The sequence below is a fragment of the Ceratotherium simum genome, chromosome 26, assembly GCF_057802395.1.
Source record: "Ceratotherium simum simum isolate JZ-2026a chromosome 26, ASM5780239v1, whole genome shotgun sequence".
Lineage (NCBI taxonomy): Eukaryota > Metazoa > Chordata > Mammalia > Perissodactyla > Rhinocerotidae > Ceratotherium > Ceratotherium simum.
This window is the reverse complement of record NC_141925.1, coordinates 23,424,487-23,440,231: the sequence shown is the minus strand read 5'-3', so window position 1 is coordinate 23,440,231 and position 15,745 is coordinate 23,424,487. Positions and strand designations below refer to the sequence as shown.

At 46.2% G+C, this 15,745-nt stretch overlaps 2 protein-coding genes across 8 annotated transcripts in view; one reads left to right on the top strand and one right to left on the bottom strand.

Moving 5' to 3' along the window:
• KATNIP (katanin interacting protein) overlaps positions 1 to 6,540 on the bottom strand; it is a 191,521-nt gene extending 184,981 nt beyond the window's left edge. For 3 of the 6 annotated variants that reach the window (XM_087417181.1, XM_087417184.1, XM_014794590.2), the window contains exon 1: positions 6,380 to 6,539. In XM_087417181.1, the coding sequence (XP_087273307.1) occupies positions 6,380 to 6,386 (7 nt within the window). In that variant the 5' untranslated portion in view covers positions 6,387 to 6,539. Of the gene's footprint in view, positions 1 to 6,379 lie in introns of all 6 variants that reach the window. The other 3 variants (XM_087417182.1, XM_014794587.2, XM_014794589.2) reach the window with 2 other exon arrangements.
• Positions 6,541 to 6,631: 91 nt separating this feature from the next.
• Positions 6,632 to 15,745, top strand: part of GTF3C1 (general transcription factor IIIC subunit 1) — an 85,447-nt gene continuing 76,333 nt past the window's right edge. For both annotated transcript variants that reach the window (XM_087417178.1, XM_004439515.3), the window contains exons 1-4: positions 6,632 to 6,889; positions 9,363 to 9,572; positions 14,141 to 14,317; positions 14,951 to 15,094. In XM_087417178.1, coding sequence (XP_087273304.1) covers positions 6,669 to 6,889; positions 9,363 to 9,572; positions 14,141 to 14,317; positions 14,951 to 15,094 — 752 coding nt within the window. In that variant the 5' untranslated portion in view covers positions 6,632 to 6,668. The remainder of the gene's footprint in view (positions 6,890 to 9,362; positions 9,573 to 14,140; positions 14,318 to 14,950; positions 15,095 to 15,745) is intronic.

The following is a 15,745-nucleotide window of genomic DNA, read 5'->3' as shown; positions in this document are numbered from 1 at the left end:
GCCGAGGTGGAGCATGTGAACTTAACCACTACGCCATCGGGCTTGACCCTGGGAAATCACTATTTTTAAATACGGACCCAATTCAGCCAAGTATAAAACCTCTGGGCATGAGAGTGGGTGGGTGAGTGTCTAAAGATGAGGCTGGAGATCAGCAGACTCACCGAGGGATGGGGCAGGGGAGGGAAGCTGCTTCCCCAGGGAAATTCTCCAACTAAAGTTGCTATATCTACAGGGCAATTGTTAAGTCTACAAGTGTCAGGCTGTTCAAAATCCCATGGGGCATCAGTAGTCAGTCCAGTGGCACTGAGAACAACTGATACTTTCTTATTCTTATAGAAAGTGCTCTGTAAACAGCTCCAAGCTCCTTCCAACCAACCACATTGCTCTTTGTAAGCCCTCTTCTCCATGGAAACAGAGGAGCGGCCACAGGGTCAGATCCCGAGGGAGCTGAGAAAGTAGTCAAGGGCAGTGTCTTTTAAACTGTGTTTACTCTTCCAGCGGCCTAATGGGCAGGCCTCGCCCCAGACTCACTCCCCAGGCGCAAGAAGCTGGCCACACTGGCAGGGACAGGGTGGAGACAAGTCTTTGATGACATACCAGAGTGTGGACTTTATTCAGCTGAGTCCTGCTTCTGCTACCTACTAGCTGTGTGGTGTAAAATGGACACAATTCTAGTAATTATCATATTGAGCCCTGTGAAGAACTAAATCGGATCATCTATGGTAGGAGTCAGCAAACTTTTCCTGTGAAGGGCCAGATAGTAAACATTCTTGGCTTTGTGGGCCATATGGTCTCTGTCACAACTAGTCAACTCTGCCACCGAAGCACGAAAACAGCCAGAGACTGTTTGTATGCATTCGTATTCAAATACGCATAGCTGTGTTCCAATAAAACTTTATTTACAATAGCAGGCAGAGGGCAGAAAAGGAAGGGGAAGACCTTTACAAATGTGATCTTCTGGGGACTCCCATGTTGGATTTTAGATCTGTTTATGTCTGGCTTTCTCACCAGACTGTGACATTCTTAAGGGCAGAGAATATATTCCCTCTTTTTTTTTTTCAGATTAAAACTAAAAGAACAATGGGCCCGCCCCGTGGCTTAGCGGTTGGGTGCGCACGCTCCGCTGTTAGCGGCCCCGGGGTTCAGATCCTGGGCGCGCACAGATGCACCGCTCCTCCAGCCACGCTGAGGCCACGTCCCACACACAGCAACTGGAAGGATGTGCAGCTATGACATACAACTATCTACTGGGGCTTTGGCGGGAAGAAATAAATAAATAAAAATTAAAAAAAAAAAACAAAACTAAAAGAACAAGTATAGCACAGTATGGCACACAATGAAGTCCACAGGGATTTTCAAAATGGTCCAAGTTAATACGAGAGCAGGATTGTAACTTCAAATGCCATGGGGCCCAGCAGTACCAGATACAATGAGCGTAGCCAGTGAGGTAGGTGCTGTGGCGAGTTGGAAAGTGCACTTCCCTTCCAAAGGGGGCCTCTCCACTCAGCACCAGCTGTGAGGGAACTGCTGCCATGCAGAATTGTGATTCAACGTTAACAGACTTTACTGATATTTTTAAGAAAATACCATAATCAGATATTTACGAGAAATCTCCCAATTTTTAAATGTTGACAACTAATTCAAAAATTTAAAAAACAAAACATTATGGGTCAAATACACATGTCTGTGGGCTGATTTGGTCAGAGGCTCCCGATTTGTAACCTCTGATAAAAAGAATTCATTTTCAAATTTGCTACATCTCTATTTTTTAAGGTTAAAAAAAATTAACTTACATGTTAAAAAAAAAAAATCAACTTTAGAGCCAGCCCTGATGGCCTAGTGGTTACAGTTCAGCCCTCTCACCTCTTTGGTGGCCCAGGGTTTGTTTCCTGGATGCAGAACCACACTGCTCGTCTGTCAGTAGCCATGCTGTGGTGGTGGCTCACATAGAAGAACTAAAAGGACTTACAACTAGGATACACAACTATGTACTGGGACTTGGAGAAAAAAAAGAAAAGAGAAAGACTGGCTACAGATGTTAGCTCAGGGTGAATCTTCCCCAGCAAAAAAAAAAAAAAAAAAAAAAAATCAACTTTATAGAAAAGTTTTGAGAATAGTACAATGAACTCCCATCTGCCATTCACCTGGATTCAATCTAATTCATCTTGATATCTCTGGACTTCAGGGCACAGAAGGCACTGAAATGTTGTGGAGTCACTGAATGAATGCCCTAAGGAAAAATAAGCAAAACATAGTGTGACAAATTCTTGTAAGCTAAAATGACATGGTGGAATGAGTGCTGAAAAATAATGAGAGAAAAGAAATGAATCTGAGAGAAGGATGGGAGCAAAGAAGGAAGGAAAACAGAACCAATACAGAGACTATATGGACCACACATTTATCTTGCCTGCTGAATGCTTGCTTTGTTTTACTTTATTGTTATTTTTCGCTTGGCTTAAAAAGACCAATCACCAGGATCCCAGGTAAATGCCATACAAGAACAGAAGAGACCAGCCACGCTGACAGTGAACTTTCAGCAAATTCAACTTACAAACTGTCACCCGTTTCGCAGTTTGGGACTATTTAGACAAGCTAGGCTAAATTTCATCTTGGCATTATTAATTCTTTGAGAAAGTTTGTTAAGCAAATGAACAGTATATTCAGGGGAAATGTTGAATATTTGCTCTGGGGGGAGCAAAAGCAAACGAACAGCTTTAAAATCCTTTCTAATTATATTGACGTGCTGAACTTTTGTCTAATTATTATGTTCCTCGAAAACTGAGTAGAAATATTTTAAAAGCACTGGAGGAAATTCGACTTTAAGCTAAAGGTGAACATTTTCATAGGCAGAAGACTCTCACATTGCCAATTTACCTTCGTGTAAATAAAAATGTCAAACGTTGGGTTTCCTTTTAAACAAAGAGTGAGCTAATTACCAAGATTATTATTTGGTAGAAAGCTTCATCAGATTCCCTCCTCCCTCTCTGGGAACAGTGTGGAGGAAGTCTGTCCATTTGCAGATAATTAGCTACCATACAGGAGTGCTTTTTATATGCCAGGCTTGGTGTTAAGTGTGTTCATGCATAATCTCACTGAATACACAACGATGGATTCACCAATGGACTACCAAGCAAAACAAGGTAAGCTTTGTTATCATTTCTGTTTTATTGACAGGAAAACTGAGGCTCAGAAAGGTCAGAGCACACGGCTGAGATTCAAATCCAGGGTTATATGGCCCCCAAACCCATAAGCATTACACCATGTTGCATTGCAGAGCCAGAGAGAACCTGCCCAAAGTCAAAGCCAATGGGCCAGGAAATATGTTGTGAAAAGCTATGGTGATTTGGACATGCAGAATAAACCAAACTACAATCCAATCTGGCAATACTTGGTAGATATTTAAGCTTTTGTGAGTTTAGGAAGTAAATACCTTTCTAATAAGGCCAGGCTTGGCTTATCTAGCTGGCTAGAATCACAATTCATCAAAGTATGCTTCACTTTACCCAAAAGATATATGCCTATAAAATTGCGTGTAAATCACAGTTTTAAAAATTGCAATGGAGAAAGGGATCCTTTAAATGCTAAATCTAATCTTAGGGCAAATATTTTCTTAAAGAGAACAAAGTTATCCTCTATTGGGCCATAACAATGCTCTAGGAGTGCTGAGATGATACCAATTAGAAGTGACCAAGCAGACTTCTTGAAAATGGTCTATAGCAATGTTTCTCAAAGTGTATTCCACAGATCCTGGGAGGAAGAGGGGTTCCCAAGGACAAAATCCTTTTCATCATAATACGAAGACTTTTTCACTGTGTTGATATTTGCACTGATGATGCAAAAGCGACAGTAGGCCTGAGTGGCTACAAGGCAGTGGCACCAAACTGTACTAGTGGTCATTATATTCTTTACTGCCATGTACGCACAAGAAAACAAACAAAAAATCATTTTCACTTAAGAAGGTCCTGATGAAACAGTAAAAATTAATTTTACTAAATCTCAGCCCGTGAGTACGCATCTTCCTAATACTCTGTGTGAAAAAATGGGAAGTTCACTTAAAGCCCTTCTGCAACAAGACAGAGCACAATGGGTGATCCTAGAAAACACCTGTGGGATTGTTTTGAGTTGCCAGCTGAACTAGCCACATATTGTACAGAATGTCATTTTTACTTGAATAAACAACTATTAGACAAACTATAGTTATTCAGACTTCGGTATTTGGCAGACATTTTCTCAAATATGAAAGAAGTGAGCCTTTCACTTCAAGGAAGCAACTGGCAGTATTTGTTGCCAATGATAAAATTCAAGCTTTCAAGTGAAAACTCGTTTTCTACTTGTTTCCACTACCTGGAGTTTAATAGCTTTCTAATATTTAAACTCTTTTTTAAAAATGAGACAGGTGGTGATATTAATGAATATGGTTTCATTGATATTGTGTCATGACATGCCATTTGATACTGTGTAATGAAACTTTCAATTTCATAGATTGCATAGAAGATTTGCATAACTCAGTGAACTAACATTTTCCAAATGACCAATGCCTAATGTTATAAAATCATACATGGGTAAAATATCCAATCAAAGGGCAGGATAGACCAATGGATTTTAAGGTAACAGAGTTCAAAAGTTCACTAATATGGTTTCAGATGCCACATTGTGACTAACCTTCAAGAAACTACCACTCGCTAAGTTTTGGTATAGTATCAAAGAAGAATGTCTACAGTTATCTGAAAAGGCAATTAAAATACTCCTTGTTCCAACTATATATCCGTGTAAGGCCCAATTTTCTTCACATACATCAGCCAAAATAACAATACAACAGTTTGGTTGTTGAAGCAGAAATGAGAGTCTAGCTATTTTCTATTAAACCAGATATCGAAGAGATTTGAGAAAATGTAAAACAAAGCCACTCTTCCTACTAATTTTTTTGGGGGAGGAATATAACTGTTTTTCATTAAAAGTATTATTTATGTTCAGAAATAATGGGCTTATTTTTATTTTTAAATGAATTGATAAATGAATGTTTTACGATTTTCTCAGCTTTAATTTCTGATAGGTAAATAGCACAGATATAACAGACATAAACAAACCTCTTTTGATGTAAGAGCGTAAAAGCGTCCTGAGACCAAAAAGATTTGACAACTGTTGCTCTATGGCACCATTACCTTGACCTTTCCACAGGGCCAAGTGGCAAATGACATTTTATGGTACCTCTGAAGTACAAAGGGCAAAGATGTCTTTTAAGCAAGTAACAGATTGTTCAATTAAAAAATTTTTTTTCCACACTGTATTCAGTGGATATTACAAAGGAACAAATTCCCCAGAAGTGAGGGACAGTGGTGAAATGAGAAAAATGATCTGGATTCTGGCACAGACCCTACCAGTCTCTCTAGACATTAGTCTTCCCCTCTAGGGAATGAGATGTCAGAGTAGCCTATTTTTAGATTGCTTCCAATTGTCAATTCCATGATTCTAACCAGGGACCCCTAAATGGTGGCCCACAGGCTGCACCTGGCCTGCAGACTGATTGGCCATCTTGGTATTTTGAGAAGTGCCCCAGGAAAATAAACGGTTATTGCTGACTGAGAAGCTTCTCTTCCTGAAGGGGAATTGATCTTCAGTCACAGCCCAATCCAGCCCACTAGACTTGCCCCTGCAGAGATCTGCAACCTGTGGAATGAAGGGCCTTAAAACCTCTTCCAAATCTCAAATTCCACAATTCAGCTCCAGAGACAGAGTGTCTGGGTTCCTTACTCACTCTGCCACTTGCTGGCTGTTTGATTTGGGGCAAGTTACTTAACTTCTCTGAGCCTCAGTTTCCTCATTTGTAAAATGGGATAACAACACTGACCTCAAAGGGCTGTTAGGAAGCTTAACGAGGTGTTGCTTGACAGCATTAGAGTTCCTGGCACGGAACAGTACTAATTATTAACATCAAAGCACAGAAAGACAGTATTCCCTGGTCTCCCCCACTCCCCTCCCCAAGTCCCATTTCCCAGTAGCTGATGACCGCACTCCCCATGATGACGCTTACCCCCATACCAACTCCCATATCCCACCAGTGCCACATCCCAAGACACACAAGACCCTCCTCACATCTCTACCTCTCCTTTCCCACCCTAAACCCCTTCACTGAGCCCCCGGCCAGTACCGGGTTCCTACACGACCACAGCTCGGCACCGTGGCCAAACCACTGACCACTCCCCCCAGCCTCTTCTCCCTATAGTGGACCACTAAGGCTCCCTTTTCCTCAGACTGGACACCACCTCGGGTCAGGCAGTGGTGGTCCAGGGGTCTGTGGCCTAGGATTCTGCCCGGAGGGGCCTCAAGAGGGATGAGAGAATAACCGCCCGACCTCCCGGAGGGGCCCACAGACACTCACCGTCCATCCCTAGAGGCGGCGGTTCCGGGTGTTCGAACCGGAAGCGGCCCCTACACTGTTTGCAGTTCCCCTGGTTACTGCGGGGTTCCGGACCAATGGCTGTGGAGCTCCACGGACTGAGCCCGCCCCCAAAGGGCGATACGTCACGCCGGCACGCTGGAACTCCTCCTCCAATCTCCGGGTCCGACCCGCCTCCCTGGGCTGCCGATCGTTGTGCGCAGGCGCGCTGGGCCGGGGCCGTGGGCGGCGTGGCGCGCAGGCGCTCCGGGCGCCGCCAACTGAAGTGGTCATGGACGCCTTGGAGTCGTTGTTGGACGAGGTGGCTCTGGAGGGGCTTGATGGCCTGTGTCTGCCCGCACTGTGGAGCCGTCTGGAGACGCGGGTGCCGCCCTTCCCGCTGCCTTTGGAGCCCCACACGCAGGAGTTTTTGTGGCGGGCCCTTGCCACGCACCCGGGCATCAGCTTCTATGAGGAGCCTCGGGAGCGACCCGACCTCCAGCTCCAGGACCGGTCAGCGGCCCGGCCCTGCGGGCGGGAGGGCGGGCGGGCGCAACGTCCGGGGTCTGCTGGAGCCTGGAGGAGGGGACCAGGTTCTGACGGGAGGGGCCAGGGAAAGGAGTGGAGCCGAGGGAGGCCCGGGAGTCTGATGGGCGGCGCAGTGTAAGGCTGATTTGGGGTCCCTCTGGCCTGGCAGAGCCCCGGCGTCTAATGGAGTTGGGGGTCATCTGGTTATGTCACATTAAGTCCGTGTGTGTGTTTGGGGTGGTTGTGAGCAGGACTGGGGGGATATTCTTCGCGCTTCAAAGAATATTTCCTTTAAAGTAGAGGATACGATTAGAGCAGGAAGGCAGTTGAGATCAAAACTGGAGACGGTTGAGTTCATCAGACCTTTATGGAGCATTCATTCAGTGCCAGACTAGAGAGCCTAACGCAACTGGAGATCTACCTAACAGCAAGTTTGGCAATAATAGTAATAGCTAGCATTTATTGAGTGCTTATTATTGGCCTGGTACTAGTCTAAGATCCTGTTCTGAGAGCTTCAGGAGGTTGAACTCACTTGATCCTCACTCACAGTCACCCTATGAGGTGGGTGCTGTTATCCTCCCCATTTTGCAAAGGAAGAAACGGAGTCACAGAGAGATTAAGTAAACTGTCCAAAGTTATAGAGATTGTAAGTGACTGAGTGTTGATTTGAACCCAGGCCATCTGTCTCCAGCATCTGGAGCCATATTGTGAGGAAGAGGAGAGGTTCCCAGAGGTAACGGTGTCCAAAACAAGACTTAAAGTTTGGATTTAGGTGGCCAGTTGGCAGAGTATTCTGGACAAAGAACAGCAAATGTGAAAGCTTGAAGGAAGAGAAATAAGTTTAGTTGAAGTGTAGAATTGGAGGTAGAGAATGACGAATAGTAGTCGACGCTTGTATATATGCTTATTGTGAGCTGGGACTGTTCTAAGATCCTGACGTATAGCAAGTTATTTAATTTTTACGACAACCTTAGGAGATGGGTATTATCCCCATTTTCCTGAAGAGAAAATTGAGGCACAGACGTTGGCTTGTTCCAGATCATCAGCTAGCAAGGGCAGAACCCAGAATTTGAATCCAGGAAGTCTAAGTACAAATCCACCCTGCCCTTAACCAAATTGGACTGGTGAGGTAATCAGTGGTGTTTTAATCCATCGAGTGGGGGCAAAGAGTGAAGTTGAGAGATTTGTAGTAATCTGGTCACAAACAACCAGTTATGGTTTGGCTTACCATAGTGGGGATAAGAATGAAGAGGAGGAGCAAATGGAATCAAGACAAGAGGCAGAAGAATCAAGAGGATTTTGTGACTGATTGGATGTGGGATATAAGGAAAGGTAGGAACCAGGATGATGCCCTTCGGTTCCTCATGTTTGGGCACCTGAGTGAATACTGATGCCCTTCACTGTAGTAGGGAACACAAGAGCAGCACGGTGGTTGAGTCTGGGGGGAGTTGGGGAAGGCGCTGAATGTACTTTGAGACACACTGAGTTCAAGTTTCCTTGTAGTTATGCAAGTGGAGATTCTGTTTAGTAAACATCTGGTTTCATGGAAGAGAACGCAGGCCAGAGTGAGGGACTGAACTAGACATGTGGAGTCATCCCATATGGTTGGTAATTAAAGCTGTTGGCTAGGATCATCCCTGAGAGTGTAGTGTGATTGGAAGCCTTAGACATGGCCCTACATTTAAAGGCGGGATAGAGAACCAAGAGCCTTCTAAAGAAGACCGGGGAGGTATGGCTGGAGAGGTAGAGGACAGAAGTCCAGAGTGGTGACCTGGAAGCTGGAGGAAGATGTGATTTGAGAATGGAGGGTTAAGTAGTACAGAGGTCACAGAAAGAACAAGGAAGAAAGGGGTTGAAAAGTGTATATGGGATTTATCGTCAACTAGACGAGAGCAGGATGTGAGCAAGATTTGTAAGGAAACTTGACAAACTTGGCTGACTGGATAGAAGAAGAAACACAAGTCCAAGATGTCGCCATGGAGTTGATAGGAGGCAACTGGGAGAATGTGGTACCAAGGAAGCGCAAGGAGGGCCTTTATTGGAGGTGGGGAGAGGCAGTCATACTTTGGTTTTGATCTCATGGAATTTGAGGTGTTTGGTGGACAACTGAAGACATAGGATTGGTGTTTGGGGAGAAAGACAGGACTGAGGATTCAAAGGTGAGATGCAGACACCAGATTTGGAGGGAAACCAGAAGGCCATGACTTGGGCCAGTAAGGTGGTTCTGGTTCCAGCATTCAGCTTCTGGGGTGGATTTGGGGGATCCTGGAAAGGTCTCTGTTCTCTGGGATGGAGAGGCAGGAACCCTGCTTGTCAAGATGATCTGCACCTGTAAGGCAGGACTGAGTGATCTCACTCCTTTTCTCTGATCTCCGCCAGAGGTTGTCAGAAGAACACGTCAAGCGTGCATTATTTCTGAAGCTGAGTTGTGGTTTGATATTTGTGCTTTCTCCCTTAGGTATGAAGAAATCGATTTGGAAACTGGAATTTTGGAGTCCAGGAGGGACCCGGTCCCTTTGGAGGATGTCTACCCCATTCATATGATCTTAGAGAATAAGGATGGCATCCAGGGCTCATGCCGGTATTTTAAGGAGAGGAAAAACATCACCAATGACATCAGGACCAAGTCTTTGCAGCCCCGTTGTACAATGGTGGAAGCCTTTGGCAGGTAACTGATTTGCACCATCAGACACTCATGGGTATCTTCCTGCTTAGAAGTCAGGGGTGTAGTCAGAGCATCAGGACTGGTCCGCAGCCTCAGTGTCTGTCAGAGTGCATCAGCCATGCGCTAAGCCAGTCCTCTACCTTCTTCCCTCCACTCCTGTTGGGGCTAATTTGCTTGGGAGCCTGCTTTCTCTTTCCTTTGTGTCCAGTCCTAGCACAGTGGGGCAGAGCAGGCAGCCGTTATTTGGATTGGTGCCTTTTGTTCTCTTGTCCAAGCTGGGCCCTATGCTGCCCAGCAGTCCTTTTGTGAGTCTTCAGTCAGTGTCCCAATTTCCCAGAAGGTCTCAAGCCCCTGCCCCCATTCCCACCTGCATTCCCACTTTACAGAGCAGGGAGAAGCTACCCGAGTGAACTCTCCTGACTTCCACCTTCTTCCTCAACATGCAGACTTTTCCACATTTCTTTCCCCCTCCCTCATCGCAGAGGAGACAAGAAACAGTGGCCCTGTCTAGGGCTGTGCTCTGGATGCTTCTCTTCCTCCTTTTCTCCCCTCCTCCCCAGCCCAGCTCCCACCCCTGTCGGTTAGCTCGTCTTTCTCCTTTATTTTCAATTTCTGCCTGTCTACTGGTGGTTTCTCCTCTGTGCATTAGTGTGACTCACCCGTCTGACAACAGGACCTTCTCTGGACCTTGGATCCCCTGTAACTATAGCTTTCTCTCTGTTGCTGCAGCCATGCTTCTTGGAAGAAATAGCTATACTCACTCTTTCTCCCTCTTCACCTCCCGTCCACTCCTCTGCCCAGTGCAGTCCTGATTTCTGCCTTTATCAATTCACCAAAGTCTCCTCCTCTACAATCCCTATTAACACGCCTGTGGACACTGTTAGGCCCTTCATTTCCTTGACCCCTCTACACTGTTAGGGACTCTTGAAGCTTTTGTCCCTATGGCTTCCCGCTTTGTTTTTCTGTTCTCCTAGCTGATCCTCACCAGCTCCTTTGTGGACTTCCCCACTTCCTTCCACCTCTTAAATGTTGGCTGCTCCCAAGGGCTCTGTCTAGTCCCCAGACCCCCTCCCAAGGGCCATGTGTGATATTTTAATAACCTCCCCCGCTCTTATTCAGTGTGCCCAGAAGTTAGAGCGTCACTCTCCCACCCTAAACCTGCCTTCTCTTCCTTTTCTTTTCTTCTTTTGTTTCTTTATCTGGTAAGAGGTATTCCCATGCCCCTGGCTCTAAAAGCCATGAACTTGGGACTCTTCCTAGGCCCCTTCTCTCCCTGACTTCTGCGTTCAATTGGCCACCAAGTCCTGTGGACTTGAGCTTCTAACTTTTTCTTAAACCCGCTTTGGCCTGGAATTAATATATTACTTTCCTGACTGCCCCCCTTCTTGCTGTCTCTCCTATTTCTAACTTTCCACGCTACACGGAGGGTTTTTTTCTCAGATGGAATTGTGATGGAAGGTGCCCTGGTCCCTCAGGGCAGAGGTTTCAAACTCACCACATCTGCCCTACAGACACACTTTGTTTAACCAGCATGGTGTTTTGTTTGCTTTTAATTTTGGTCATTGCTACTATTTGAAAATCTGGATTTCTAGCTTCTCTTGAAACATCACAAGGTCTAGCAGCACTGGGACCAAATTTTTACTAGGTGATGTAGGTTGGAGCCATGAGCTATGTCCCGCCCTGCTGACTGTGGCCCCTCAGGCTCTTCAGGACCTGGCCTCTGCCCACCCAGCTCTCTGGCCTCAGCCCCCTCAACTTGCCTAACTACACTATGCGCTGGCTTGAACGTGTTGGTCTCGTTTCTGTCTCAGGGCAATGACACCTGCTCTTCCTTCTGCTTAGAATGTTCTGCCTCAGCTCTTCACGTCTCCACCTCCTTCTCTTCATCCAGCCTTCAACTTGGCTCCTCAAAAAGTGTTCCCTGTTGCCCAGGCACCATCATATTACTCTTTTCGGTACAAAAATGATCTTAAGTATTTTTTTTTTTTTTAAAGATTTTATTTATTCATTTTTTTCCCCCCAAAGCCCCAGCAGATAGTTGTATGTCATAGGTTCACATCCTTCTAGTTGCTGTACGTGGGACTCGGCCTCGCGCTGGACGGAGAAGTGGTGCCTTGGGGCGCGCCCGGGATCCGAACCCAGGCCGCCAGCATCAGAGCGCGCGCACTTAACCGCTAAGCCACAGAGCCGGCCCTGATCTTAAGTATTTATTTATGTCACTCTTTCCTCACCAGACTGTAAACTCCTTGAGGACAGGAGATCTGTCTGTTTTGTTCATAGCTGTACCTCTAGGATCTGCAATGTGCCTGGCACAAAGTCGGCTCCTAAAAATGCATGTTGACTGGTTGACTGTACTGTTGGGTTTGCAGTTGTAACCCCCAACCTATGTCATGGAGTCTAAACTTCCCAGCATGGCATCACAAGGCCATTCAGGATGTGGGCTCTCCCTGACCCCTTGGGCTTTTCTTCCTTCTGCTTCCTAGTTTGCTACCACACACCAGACTTCCTGGCTGTGCCACACCACTCGCCCCCCAGAGCAGGCATGCTGCTTCAAGCACCTGGAACCTTACAGGTTCTGCCTCCTTGCCCTGCCCCCCTTCTCCCATCCAGCTTACTGTTAGCTCAAGAATCACCTCCCGTGAGAGTTTTCCCTAATTACTATGCACAGGCTCTAGTCACACATATAGGCTTGAATTGGGTCTCCTCATATGTGTCATTTCATGGCCTCGGCCACCAGAGCTGTTCTCTGTCAGATCAGTTAGTGAACCACAGCATAATTGTTTGTTTTCTTGTCTTTCTCTTTTGGTAGACCATGAGCTTCTTGAAGGTATACACCATTTTTATTTATCTTGGTATCTCTGATACTTGGTGTAGTGCTTAATCGGTACTTGAGAACCTGTCTGATGACCACAGTCAACAGATTAGGCCTAGCAGGAGTCATTGAGTCAGCTAATTGGAAACCTTGGAGTTATGATAGTACAAGGTAGTAAATGAATCTGAGTAAATTTAAAAAGCAGCAAACCAGTTCCTCTTTTTTCAAACTTTCTTTTCCCAACTGACCTCTTCCAATTTAACTTAATGAGCTGTTTTGAGACAGGAGAGCATAGGTCCTAAGTTTCTGACCTGCAGACACAGAAAGTAGACTGACTCTCTTTCACAGGTATTCACAACCTAACGTTCTTTTTGAAGATGGTTTATACACACTTCTGTGACTCTGCGGAAGACTAATTATAGGTCAAAAACAATGTGAAGGAAGCTGCAGTTAAGTTAAAAGGAAGACAACCTCTTCTTTTTTCTTTTTGCCTATTTGGTGGGAGAAGCCAAGACATCTGAGTGGGGTAGGAGGAAGGAGAACAGTCCGACTGAGTGTTGTGACTGAAGACAGACCTCGTGCCAGGTGTCTATAAACAACAGGCTGGGAAGAGGAGATGCTGGCTCAAGGTGGGAGGGGTTGGACCGTGGGTAACTCGTTCATCCGAGAAAAGGAGCTCTTCCGAGTGGGTGTATCTCGATGCCAAGGAGTGAGTGAGTGAGTGATGGGTTCTCTGCCAGCACACCCTCGTGGGATCTCTGCTGCAGGGCTTGGACCCTGAGAGTGTGTGAATGGAGTGGGCCGATCTGCCCGAGGTGTCCATTTAAGTTAGCAGGCAAGGCACTGTGGGGGAGTCTCAGTCTTAAGTGGTGCAGACTATTAGTCCTCAGCAGGAAGATCAGTATTCTCAGCCAGGGTGTCTTGAAGTGCCTTACTGGGAAGTGTCCTTGGCCTTTTTTCAGGCATTATTTTTCGCACACCAAGTCAGTAGGAGGAACTAATGATTTGCCCGAGGCCTGGTCTTCGACAGGCTGCAGGTCCACTGATTACACAGTTCAGTGCTTTTGACTCCGAAGTTTATTTGTCCAGTTCAGTAGGCCAGTTCATTCACTTAACAAATGTTTACAGAGCCCTTACTGTGCACCAAAATTATTCTAGGCACTGAGGATGTCCTGGTGAACAAGTCGATGATGTGCCCCCTCTTACGGGGCTGGTATTTGAAGAGGGGAGACAGACAGGAATGTCTACAAAAAATTATGGCCATTTCAGAGAGTGCTACGTCTGTGAGGAATATGCTCATAGGTGGGGAAGGGACTCTGGTTAGTATTTGTGGGAAGGCCTGAGGAGTTGATGTCTGAGCAGTGACCTGAAGGATGAGAAGGAATCTGTCACCTGAAGCCCTGGGGGCAGAGCAGCTGGGCAGAGGAAACAGCTTGTCTCAGGACCAGCAGGGCCGTCATGGGTCGGGGCAGAGTCCTGGAAGGTATGTAGGACATTCCAGGCGCTGCTGGGGCGTTTGGGTTCTGGGGTGAGTAGCCTGGCGAGGCCTGGGAGCGCTTTAAGCAAAGAAATGATGAAATGGGCTCTCTTCACCCTGAGCACCGTGCAGTTCTAAGACTGAAACCTCCTTAATGGGGGGACTTTTAACCTCTCAGAAGCAGCAGAAAATGATGATTCTCCAAGGTTCTGCTTTTTCATATTTCTATTTTCTTAAAATCAGTTGAAGTTTCTTCTTCGTGTGGTTGTTTCTGATTTGCAGGTGGGGGAAGAAGCTGATCATTGTTGCCTCCCAGGACATGCGGTATCGGGCCTTGATAGGCTTGGAGGGTGACCCCGACCTGAAGCTCCCCGACTTCTCCTACTGCATTTTGGAGCGATTAGGCCGGTCCCGGTGGCAAGGAGAGCTCCAGCGAGACCTCCACAGCACTGCTTTCAAGTAAGGGGATTATTTGCTTCTCTGCTTTAAATGATAGGGCTCCCTGATCATTGTGCCCTGCCCGCAGACACAGGGGTCTGCTGGCTTGGCTTTCCCGTTCCTCTCATCCCTGCCGCCTAGGAGGCCACAATCCATGGTGATTGGGAGTGCAATGCTTTCTTTTTGAGGAGACCCTTGGGTGCCTCTATCATTTCTTGTCCAAACCAGACATTTGAGAGTGGAAGGTGGAGCTGACCAGAAGGGGTGCCGAGGCAATGGGCATAAATCGGGACCACCTGGCAAAGCAGGGTGTATGGTCACCCTGGTTATTGGCCACAGCAGGATTAGAGATCCATATCTGATCACCTCCTCTTTAACCCCTGTTGTCTCCCACCCAAGCCATCCCTTCCCACTCCACTTCCCGTACCTCTCCCTCGTTTCCCCCTCTGCCTCTCCTGGAGGCCTGGGGCGTGCTCTTAGGCTGAGGCACGGCTGCTCCTTCCAAGGCTGTTGTCTCATAGCGACCGCTCTCTGAGATTGGCTGGATAGGAGGTGTGTGTCTCTGGTATTTATGTCCAGGTGAGAGGCTCTTCACATTGTGGGGTGAGAGCAACCAGCAAAGCCAAATGACAGCCCACTCTTCCTTTTCTGCAGGGTTGATGCTGGGAAGCTCCACTATCATAGGAAAATTTTGAACAAAAACGGGCTCATTACGATGCAGTCACACGTGATCCGATTACCCACTGGGGCACAGCAGCACTCCATCCTCCTCCTCCTGAACCGGTTTCATGCGGACAGGTACAGTGTGCAGAGATCAGAACACTTTATTACGTCTGTGTTTCAGCCATGTGTGTTATGCCTTTAAAAGTCATAGAGGCCAAATCAGAATATGACGATAGCTTTTTTAAAAAAATACTTTCTGTCTATTTCTGATTATGAAAATAAGTCATGCTTATTTAGAAAATCTGGAAATTATACAGAAAAGAAGGGCAAAAATACCTATAACTGCAGCACAGCAATAGAGACTGTTAACATTTTGGTGAAAGCTAGGAAGAGTGTGAAAATAAAAGTAAATAAGTCAAATTTGATTTTTTATGGTGACCGAGTTGAGATGGAGTTGTATCAATTTAAAATTGGCATGTGTTTCCAACATGTAACCATCATAATCAATCTATATGGTTGAGATGGTGAAGTTGTGCTAAAAGATTACTGTGCATGATGTTGCTATTTAGCTGTGTATTGTAGTCCAAACAATATAGCAAGGTGGTGAAATATGCACATTCCCTTCTGAGGACCAGGGAATCTCTGGGAGTGAGTCTCTGACTCGAATCCTCCCTGTGGGAGTGACTAATTACCTGGCATAGGAATGGGGGAAAGAAATGACCCACCACCCTACAGAGAGGTCTCAGCCTGCACTTCACACTCCATGTCCTCCTTTGTGGGAGGGGC